Consider the following 11421-nt stretch of genomic DNA (forward strand, 5'->3'; position numbering starts at 1 on the left):
CTTTGGTATTTGAGCCAATAAACAACTTGTCTGAATTTTATTTAGCAAATAGAAGTTTTGGTACAAGTTGCCTAAGTATTAAAAATATATAACAGTCTTGTCACTTAATATCAGGATCACTTCCTGAACCATATTATTTCAAAAAAGTTCAAAAATCAGATACTGAGCTAGAAAAATGCAGTCCTTGCACCATTCACATTCAATCTCTGGTACTAATTCTTAAGCAAACTCATTGTGTTCAATTTAACTTGTCCCTGGAAATAATTAGTGGTCAAGGTCCACCTACAGTTTGAATTAATGCTCCTGGAAGAATTTATTGTTAAATTGTGGGTTTTGCATTGAGCTGAGCAAGAGTTTGATAGCAGCACTTGTGCTTTGTCTGTGTGTCCCTCTGTGCACTTGCACAGCAAGATCTTATGGCTTTGTTTTGGAAAATTGGTTTGAGGAAGGGGGAACTGTTCCCAAGCTGATGGGGGAGTTTTCCCTTTTTTTCTCCATGCCCCTCCCCTGGCAGACGTGAACTTTATGGCCCAATTATGGAATCCCTTAAAATGGTGGTTATGATGGAGCTCCAGCATAACGCAATAACATAGGTGAGTGTGACATCTGTCAGTAACTAATGAGGGCAGCATTGCAATCAGGATTTGGGGCTTACGTCTCTAATTTCTCCCAAGTTTGACCCATCACATCAACTTCATATTGGACCTGAGGAGAAAAATGAAATGAAAAGAGAGCATGCAGGAATTTGAAGAGAAGTTGGTGTGTGGATGTACACTGCAGCAATTGGTGCATGCGTGATTCAGTTGTTAAAGTAATTGTTTGCAGCTCATAGCAGAGTCATGAAGGAAAAAGACCTTGGCTAAACTTCTCAGGAATAGAACTTCTCTGTAAAAATAGATGACACATAAATGGCAGGAAATGAAGCCAATATGGTCATGTTTTGAAGCCACAAGGGTCAAATCCTGTCCTGTGTTACTCCAGTGCATAATCAGTCAACTTAAACCTTGTTACTTGAGAGCAGAGTTTGGCGTGGCAAAGCAAACTTGGAAATGTCACTTTTTATTTGGAGTTTTGTGGAAGCACAGGTAGAGCTCTTTCTGTTCTTGTCTAAATGTGCCTAGTTAGAAACTGAGAAACTTACTAAAACTCCTGGGGTTAGAGGTAACTTTTTTGTTTTTGTTGTTTCAGAGCTGATTGTAGTCTGTTAATTCTTCTGTCAGAGGAATAATACATCAGAAGGCTTTGACTACCCAGGGTGGTCTTTGTTTTTGGGTCTTGAATGCTGAACACTGAGAGATGGTGCTGCAAGCAATCATAGTCTTGTTAAGCAGTTTTCTTGTGCTGCTCCTTTTGTGCCTGTGTTTCTGTTTGGGGATGTGTGTGTAGCTCATGTTAATGATGTGTGTGTGTGCCTTCTTATTTCCCAGTCTGAAATGTGGAAAAATAGATGCATCTTTTATCTGCATTAATTAGATTTGGCTTAACTAAGTATTCATAAAATTATTTTATCATATTGCTACAGAAGATGGTAACACACAGTTTAAGTTGTTTCTTGCTTCTGCAACCTGTTTTCTTTCTGAAAGGAAAGGTAATAGGTCTTGAATAGGAAACAAGGGAACAACTCTGGCAAAGCATGAATCACTTCTGCTGGGAGAGCATGTGCTTGCATTGTTTCCCTCTGTGTCCTTCTCCTGCAAAACCAGATGTGTTTATCACCCCTGTGTGCACACAAGTGGTGCAGCTGTTTGTTCATCACACCATTGCTCATTAGTGCTGTTGGCTGATTGGATTTGCCAGACCAAAGCCTCTTGAGCTTATGCAGCTCAAGCACAGTAAGGCCCAATTCCACGTTGTCCAGCTCTCCAGTCTGTCCATAAGGTAAATAAATTCACTATCCATGATAGAGATGTGCTTAGGGGTCAAGCAGTGAGTAGTAAAAGTCTGGGTAAAGGTGTACAGAGGCAGTGGTTTACCTTAGGGCAGAAGAGTTTCTGTGGTGCTGCAGAGACCCCTGACTGCAGCTGCTGCTGAAGCAAGAGCAGAGCAAGAACCCATCATCCAGGCCCTTTCCCTGCTCTTCCAGTGCCCTTTGGAATAACTTTTCCTGTGGTGGTGCTTTGCCTCTGCAGAAAGCTCTGTTTTAGTGCATGGGTGCGTTTCAGATGAGCACTGCTGCTGTATCCAGGAATTGTCCTGTTTGGGTTAAACCTGCTCCTCCCTGGCCAAGCCTTGTGCTGTACTGTGCACTGAACAAAGCAATGCCCCTGTGTTCCACTTTGGCACTGTATTTGTTATTGGTCACCTCAGAGGAGTTAAATCCTCTGTGTGAGCCCCTCTGTTGCAGCTAATGGCATAATTCATGGCATCTGTCGGTGCCTGCTGGCCTGCTCCTAAGAATGGCTGAAACTTTCTCTGCCTAATTACATGCAGGTGAAATAGGTAGGCCTGATGTTTGTAGAGTGCAATTCCACATTCTTACAATAAAAGCTTGCATGATTTATACTCAGACAGGGAAGGTAAAAGGTTGCAGTTCACAAATCCACTGAATTAGAAAACCTAACATCTTGATTAAAACTCCATACTGTAATGTTTTAAAAATGTGGTTTAATGTTGGTTTGGGCTTTATAAAAGGGAAAATTGCTATATATGTTCACCCTCTCCATGTTAACACTAGTGTTGAATCATATTCTTGACTGTATTACATTAAGTACTGCATTAACTTGCTTAGCTTTCAATTTGCCTTTAAAAGCAAACAAAAGTTAACCCCTGAGATGAATGGTCCTGAACTTGTAGAAGCTGCTAAACCCCAGCACAAACTTTCCTGCACTAAATTGCCCCATCTGACCAAAATTTAATTTTTAAAGTTGCAGTAGTAGTTTGGCTGCTTAAATTCAGTTTTTAAACAATTTTAGGCTGCCAAACTTTTCTTTAATCTGCTTAAATTCCTTAGTTTCTTATGTTGCTTGATGTTAAGACTTCCCTGAGTGCAGGTAATCCATGGGAGGGGTGAGCTGGTAGCTCTGAGGGGGCTGGGGATGCTCTCAGTTTTCAGAACATCTTTGCAAGCCACTGAAAGGAAAAGATGCTTTGTTGGAGGGGATACTTAGAGTGTGACATTTACTGTTGTATGTGCAGTGCCCATGGTGAATGATTTCCAGGTCTGAGTTTGGGGCAGGGGGCAGTAGTGCATTTTGTCATTTTGCACTTGGAGACTTTAACTCTTCCAGTGGTTTCTCTCAGTTTACACAATGAGCAGCCTTGTATTCTGGCACATCTGAGCATAATTAGGTAATTCACCATTTCACTTAAATATTTATTCACTTAAATATTTCTTTAAGACATACTATTTTTTTTCAACCAATAGCACTGAATATAAAGCCAAATTAAATCACAAGTTCTTGCAGCTTATAAACAAAACTTATAAGGACACTGTGGCACAATTTAGAATATGAGCATAAATATCTAGGCCAATAAATAGATCAACTTTCATGGTAGACTACACCAGAAAACTGCACACTTAAATCTAGAACAGTCTGGCTAGTGGGAGATGAAAGCCTGTTACATCATGATGCTGTTCAGCATCTGATGTGAAAGGAGTTGGTGGCAGTTTCCTTCCCTCCCTGGGCACCTACATCTAAAAAAACTGAAATCATCTTTGAAGATACAGCGGAGACAAAGCACTGAGCAGTTGTCATTTCAAGTCAGAGCCATATTGCTGTGTGCTGCTGTCAGCTTGTACTGAGTTTTAACTGGGTCTTTGGCATTGCAAATAGAGTTTTACCTTATTTGACTACAAGAATTGCAGCAGTAATTCTTTCTGTGCTGGGAGGAATGGTTATTATAGTTCAGTGTCTATTTACATGGCAGAATGTTAGAGGCTGTTTGCTCTTTCTCATTCATATCCACTATTCCAGTTCTTTTCTGATTACTAGATGCAGATGATGATATAAACATTGCCTTTTGAATATATAAAGTAAATGTCAGATTTCCAGGAAAATGAGGGATAACTGCAGAGCTAAAAAAAAGGAACAGCATCTTTGGTTCCCAAATCAGTTTGAACAGAGACTTGATTTTGCCCATGAAGGTGTCAGGAATTTTCTTGGGATTTGATGGTTTCCATATAATACATAAATAAAAATGGTTTTCTTCACTACTTGTTTTTTTAACCTGGTGCAAGAAAATTAATTATGGGTCTTTTGATTTACTTCAAATGCATAACTTAAAAATCTGCAGTGGTTTTGGTTCTGAAGTCTTTTCCTAGACACTTGAATTATAAGATCTAATTTATTTCTACACCTTTTAATTTCTTGTTTGAACAGGGGGAGATTCTTTCCCACTTAGGGGTTTGACTTCTAGTGCATTAGCAAGCCTCAGGCACATAACATCATGGAGAATACTATATTGTTTTCCTCCTGTCAGCACCACTTTGTACCAGTGAAGCAGCATTTCTACTCAGCTGCAAGGTTCTTGAAAGCAAAGGTTATCTGCACAAAATGCTCAGTGCAATTCAAGACAGAAAAGTCAGAGTCAAATGTCAAGAGATTTCTTCTGCAGAAAGATTATTAGTTTGTTACATAAACACAGCATTTTTATTACTGTTTTTCACTTCATTCATAGTAGAAGATGCAGGGATTAGGAGTGTGATGGGATATTTTTTAATCTGTACAACAAGCTGACATTTCTAGTTGTTTACAGTAGACACTGTAGATGTCTCCAACTTGAATTGTCACAGGTGAAGGTGCTAATGTGCCTGAAGTGAAAATTCAGTTTTCAGGAGGGAGGGACAGCCTGCACACCAGTGTGTGGTGGGTGCGATGGCAGCCAGGTGATGATTTGTTGTGTGTGATTGAGCCCTGCTCAGCACCAGGCTTTTGTGTCAGTTCTGACAAAGTCCTCCCTTAAGCCTCCCCCTTAGCTTCACTTAATGGAATCTCTCAAAAAAAAGAAATTGTTCCCTGGTTGTGTTTTGTTGCTGCTGAGACTCAGCTGTGACCTCCTTGGGGACAGGTGTGAGACACAAATGCATTGTGCTGTTTGTGGTGCTTCTGATCTGAGCTTTAGCTATGAGTTACCATCAGTAAAGGCATTTTTGGAGCCATCTCACTAATCTACAGGAAACTAATTCAAGGAAGTGAAGTAAGGACCCATGAAGCTCTAAAGGGAGAAGTGCAGCCCATCTGACTTGCCCCATCTCCATCAAGTGGCTAGATAGAGGGAAGGAACAAAAAAGCCACATGTTGCTCCATGCTTGGCTTCTGCCACTTCAGTGTTTTGCTCTTGGATTAGATGCTGATACTCTGGGAAATTCCAGAATCTCCTCCTCATGAGCACCACTGCACCATCCATGTATTTCATATTGCTGGTAGAGAGACCTCAACAGTGGAGAAACGCTGTGTGCCAGTGTTAAAGCAGCATCTCCTGTGGCACTGCGGGCAGGGGTCTCAGGGTGGGACAGGAGGCAAACCCAGTAACCAGTGTGATGGATCCCCTCTGTGCCCAGGCCTGTGCCCTCAGGGTAGCTGGTGCTGAGAAGGCAGCAGGAGGGGTGAGGGCTGGGGTCCTTCAGGCCTGCCCTGCTCCTCAGGGAGCGCCAGCTGCTGCGGCTGGATCCTCACCCACTCAGAGCCAAGGGTGCGCTGGGGAGAAGCATGAGAACTGCTGCTCCCATTATACACCAGGTTTTCATGCTCATAAATGTCTTATTTTTTCCCTTGACTACTGTAGCAAATGCTCTAGTTTTGTTAGTAAAACAAAAACAACCTTTTTATTGCTTTTTATATTTGGAAAGTGATGTATTATGGGTTTCTGAAGTGAAGGTTTAATAAAGAGTACAGACATTAGCTTCCTTTCAGGCTGCTCTGGGCCTTTCTTGTTTGCTTTGTATGGCAAGGGTCTAGAGAGATTTCTTTTATTTCCTTCTCCACCATTGTTTTTGGTACAAAGTTGGGGTTTTTTCCTTAATATTCAGACATTTTATCGCCTCACTTCTTTTAAAACTCTGAGGGTTTTTTTCCCCTTTTTTTCCATCACACAAAAGAATGCTTCTAGCTGATTGAGTTCTATCCATTGCCAACTGTGGATTCTTTTGTCTTGCTAGTCCAGCATCCTTTATGAAACGAGGACCATTGAGCAAGGACTCGCAGGCTCCCCACTGAGCACAATTGTTCTTGAAAGGTGTGGTACTGTACCAGTGCAGCATGGAAAGCTGCAGTTCAGAGGGCTGAATGCATTGCAATTCCTACCTTTAGCTTTGTGAAAGGAGCTGGATTGTGCTGTGAGATAATAAATCCACCTATTTTTAGTTTGGTGAGGTTGTGACAAGTGGGTGAACAAAGAACCAGTTGAATGCACTTGCTGTTGTGTTGAAACCAGCTAAAAGTTCCCATTCAAGTGGTTTCAGCACAGTACAGCTAACAGGCAATTTTCCATTTATGTACACAAATCTTCTAGAAGGACAGCTGTGTGGTTGGATTAATTTCTTGCAGTAAATTGAATAAAAGATATTTTGAAGGGGGACTGAGGATTCCTTTCTAAGACAGTGAAAGCAGAACTTTCAAAGCTTCTCTTTATTTGGTTCCTTTTCTTCCCAGTTCCTACTATAAGTTTAAAGAACTGAAAATATTGTCCCTGTATGGAGATAGAACACATCTTTTGTTTTTCAAAGCAGTAAGATAGACTTAAGATTAAAATATACTTTAATGTTTTTTACTTTAAAAATGTACTGGTTTGCTTTTAAATAAATAGGAGAGAAATTTGTACCTGTTAGTATAGAGACAAACTCAAATGTTTCTACTTGAATAAAATGTAAGTGAGCTATATGGAAGCATTTTGAAAGCAGGAATGGATATTATACTGAAGCTGTTTTCACAGGGGGTAAAATTTGAAAATATAAATATTTTTGATGATGCAAAGTTATTTATCTTATTGGTGTTAGTCACATGCAAAACTGGATATGGGCTTTAACCATGGCTAACAAAGACTTTGAATTCCTGCTGGCAGAACTATGACTAGCAGTATTTTTTTTCTGAGGGCTCATCTTCAGTTGCAGGCCTTGGAGTTACATAAATCAGCTGCTAGATGAGGTCTTGTTTGTCGGTTGAAACAAATTAGGTTATCCCTTATTGCTCTTTCTGCCTGGAAATGTATCACTTGTTAACTAACCATCTAATGTGTGTTGTGAGATATGGAAGCTGAGTAGGGGAAGAGCAAAACAAACCTCTGATCCGTGGAAAAATGTGTTGCACTGGTGTGTTTAATGTGCAGGCTCAGGGAATGCTGCTGCAGTGCCTTTGCTGTGGAGGGGCGCCAGGGATGGGGCCACCATCCCATCCCGTTATCCCATCCCATCCCAGTGCTGCCCATCCCGTTATCCCATCCCATCCCGTTATCCCATCCCATCCCGTTATCCCATCCCGTTATCCCATCCCGTTATCCCATCCCGTTATCCCATCCCGTTATCCCATCCCGTTATCCCATCCCGTTATCCCATCCCGTTATCCCATCCCGTTATCCCATCCCAGTGCTGCCCATCCCGTTATCCCATCCCGCCTGTGCTGTGACTGAGCTCCAGCCCTCGAGTGCTCTGCTTTGCACCTTGACCTGAGCTTTCCCTGCAGATTGGGTGTAGGGGTGTCCAAGGAACGCTGTGACCGTGCAGCATGGCAGTGGGATTGTCTGCACATGTTCCACATGTTACATCAGCCTAAGGGATCAGGCTGATCCTGTCCCCCTGGTGAGCTTTCCGTGTCTAACCAGCTGTTTACAGACAAGGCTAATTCAAACTTCTTCTGAATTTGTGAAGTTTTGTTTAAAAATACCCAAAGGTGCTGGTAAGCCCCCTTATGTGGGTGCTGGTGTGCATTGGTGGAGCAGGAACCATTACACTCATGTCTGGAAGAGCATCTGGAATACAGCATACTAGGAATGTTGCAATGTTCCCATTTCAAATAAACAAATATGAAATACTTAAGAAATGACAAATTGGGGGAGGAAGCTGGGAATGGGTGTGAAAGTTGGTCCTGTTCCGTGTGGATCTCCTTGTAATGCAATGATTGCTGTCTGTGAGGCTGGAGTCACTTAACCAGTGAGAGACTGAAAATGAGTGTGACATTATTCTGTCTTGCACCACTTCTCAGAGGAGCCCTGGCTGTTTCACCCTCCTCTCTCTGGGTGCTTGCATGCGGCACAGTTTGGAAGGTTTTCACTTGTTAAAGTTCTGCTCTCTGTATATTTGGCTTTTTCTTAAATGCTCTCCCTGGATTCTAGCCAAGGATCCCTTTCTGCTCCATGAGGAGCTTGGGTATTTTCCTTTATCTCTGGTACAGAGGTAGCACATTTACTGAGTGTTTCTTTTCTTTTGCCATTGTACAAATACAGATGAGTGCCCCTCTAGTTTTAATGTCCTTTGAATTGAAACAGAATTGCTCCTGAGCTCCCGTTCAGGCCGTACCCAGCTGAAAGACTAACCCAGCAAGATGCTCCCCGTAGAGGCTTGGGTTTCTTCTGTTTGAGATTACCCAAATGTGCCAGTTGTCCTGGCAGTCCCTGAGGGGACGCCTGAGGGCTCATTGTCTGCAGGGGACATTAATTGTTGACCAGGCTGCAAGGCAGCTGTCTGACCTAAATGCTGCTGTCACCAAATGCTCTGCTCTGGACTTGCCAGAAACCCAATACAGCAAAACTGGGTGGGTGTCTCTCTTTCCTCATGTAGTTGAACCAAGGGTAGGTTTTTGGCTCTTCCTGCATAAAAAAGGGGACTGTTTTTCTCACAGAAGGGAATCTAGGCAAAATATCCATGCAAAGCCTGACTGTGAAGTAAGTAAATACCATTCTTCCTCTTCCTTCATGCCTCTCATTTTGAGGATTACTTTAAACACGTGGCACTCTTGAGTACATACACTCAAACCATTCAAGAATGTCAAGAATTTATTCTGTTCCTCCTGTCCAGTCATGTTCAGTATAGTCATGGTTTCTCTCTTTTTTTTTTTTTTAATTGCAGACTTTAAAAAATTCCAAAAGTCTTTGCTCCCTTGACTATGAAGATGACGACGATGACACGCAGATGAAGACGATTGTGTCATCGCCCTGTGACTCAAACGACCTCATGAGCATGGTCACGCCCGGCTGCAGCCCGGTGCAGGAGCAGCTGGGCGAGGGGCGGCCGTGCCAGGGCAGGCAGTGCCAGGGCAGGGAGTGCCAGCGGGCGGGCGACAGCGACGAGGACACGAGCGACTGCGAGAGCCACGAGGAGGGAATCTTCCCTCTGGACTGCGGGGACTTGGACCTGGAGCAGATTGAGAACAACTGAGGCTCCTCCAGGCCGGGTGCTAGAATCAGAATTGTTCTAAATTAAAGTGATAGAGGATTACCTTTGCCATGCATAATCCATGTCCCTGAATCTCTGTATTGCCTATCTTTGGGGCTGTGTTAGAAGAAATGTTTCAGGTGGGGGAAAAACGTGAACCATTGTTACCTGTTTAGTCTCTATTGGTCAATATGTGGATGACAACAACAACAACAACAACAAAAAATGTAGGAGGTTAAATGTTATTTTGAACATTAAGGAATAATTTTGATTAAAAATTTCCTAACAAATATTTTGCATTTTTATGGCTTTTACAGTTCTGGAGAAAAAGCATCTCTATTTTGAAATGAATTTTCAGAAGGGCATTCTATAAAACTAAATCTGTCTACAGTGATTCTGGTGCGGGTCTATGTTGCTTTTGTTAAAGAGCTTAATGTGAAAAGTGAATTGCATAATGAAATTGGTAATAAACCTTCAGATAGAACTCTTAAATATCTGGTTGACAACTGGTCCAAAATATTTAACTGCCATCTTTGACAGTGTCTGGTTAAAAAACAACTTCATAACATGTACAAATGTTCTTTTCATACATTCAGGACTTTTTTGATCAAAATACGGTAGTAACCTTAAAGGTTAACATTTTTCATTATTTTACTACTTGAATTGTTTTCTAGCCTGAAGCAATGCTAATTTAGGTGGGCCAAAACTGCAAGTAGCTGCCCACCTACTTGGTCATTATGTTTTCTGTGTTTCAAAAGAATGTACAACAAGAGCACTTGAACTTTTAGACAGGGACTTTGTAATGATCAATTCCCCAGGAGGTGATCCCTTCAGCAATACTAGAAGGAAAATAGTCCTTGAATTAAATAAAATGACATTTTGCTTTGCACTTGTGTGTCTGTTCATGGATTTTACTGGTGAAAAATGTGGTAAATTCTGTAATGGGGTATTTATGCGTGGAATTTGGTGGAGGGGAAGGGCAGATTTCTGGTCATCTGAAACAAAAGTGATGTCAGGTTTGTCTGGAGCTCTGTGAAATAACTCATGCTGGATCCCACAAGTGTCTTAATGATTACATACACTGGAATAATCTCAAATGTCATACTGCACTCATTGCAGACTATTGCAACACATACTTTTTAGTTCAGCTATAATAAGGAACTTCCTCAGTAAGGGGGAGATTAATCTCCAAATGGTTTAATGGGGTAGGAAACTCAGATAATGTCTTTTGAGTTTGTCATGTTATTGTGCCTAAATGAGCCAGCTCCTACTGGAACTTATGCCATAAAACCAAAATACAGCAACCAGCCAGCTAATGGAATATGATTAAAATATGAAGAAATTTCTTGAGGGATGTGTTAAAGTGTGTGGCAAGGTATGATACAGGATCCAGCCATGTGGTTAGGGTCAGCCTTTGATCATAAAGGGATTGGCCCTTAATTACTGAACAAGGGCACATAACTCAGAATCTTAGTAAAATTTTAAGATTCAGTGAGGTGTCCTAAACTTTTTCTTTTACAGCTCCCACTGAGGTGGCAGTGGTCTGTGCTATTGATGCTGGCATGTGTGCATAGTGAGGTGCAGGAACACTGCAGAGCCTTGCCGGGTTCTTGGTGTGTTCCTGCAAATTGTGTGGGAGCAGTGAGGCCTCTCTCCGGTGATGAAAATCATTCTCCTTTTTCTACATGAGCAGATAAAGGAGTTGCTGTTGGAGCCAAGACTTGAGTTCCTTCAGGAGCTCCTGTTGGGAATGTCTCACCCTGCAGATGCTTGCAGCCTTTGGAATAATCCTGTGTGATGGAGGATCACCATTCTTGGTGCTTTTCCTCCAGAAACAGCGAGTGAGGTGCAGCCAGAACCTCCCTGAAGATGGGAAATGCTGCAGTGTGGTGGTGAGACACTGGGTAAGGGAACAGAGCAGAGCTGCTTTTCCTCTCTCAGTGCTCTTAATTGAGCAATAGAGGTAAGTAAAAGTGAATCAGCTTTAATGCATGATTGTAGCAAAGGCCAATGGTACAACTGGGATCACTTAAAAGCTAATTTACCTATTTGAAAGCGCTAGTTAAAAGTGTAATGGCATGGAATGAGAAAGCTAATATGGCAATCCTTTTAGTTCT

At 41.9% G+C, this 11421-nt stretch overlaps 1 protein-coding gene across 2 annotated transcripts in view; it reads left to right on the plus strand.

Annotated features, from left to right (window-relative positions):
• The window catches only part of FAM53A (family with sequence similarity 53 member A), a 69965-nt gene extending 59772 nt beyond the window's left edge, over positions 1-10193 (plus strand). For both annotated transcript variants that reach the window (XM_005490829.4, XM_074540484.1), the window contains exon 5: positions 8999-10193. In XM_005490829.4, coding sequence (XP_005490886.2) covers positions 8999-9307 — 309 coding nt within the window. In that variant the 3' untranslated portion in view covers positions 9308-10193. The remainder of the gene's footprint in view (positions 1-8998) is intronic.
• Positions 10194-11421: the final 1228 nt, after the last annotated feature.

The sequence above is a fragment of the Zonotrichia albicollis genome, chromosome 5 (assembly GCF_047830755.1).
Source record: "Zonotrichia albicollis isolate bZonAlb1 chromosome 5, bZonAlb1.hap1, whole genome shotgun sequence".
Taxonomy (NCBI): domain Eukaryota; kingdom Metazoa; phylum Chordata; class Aves; order Passeriformes; family Passerellidae; genus Zonotrichia; species Zonotrichia albicollis.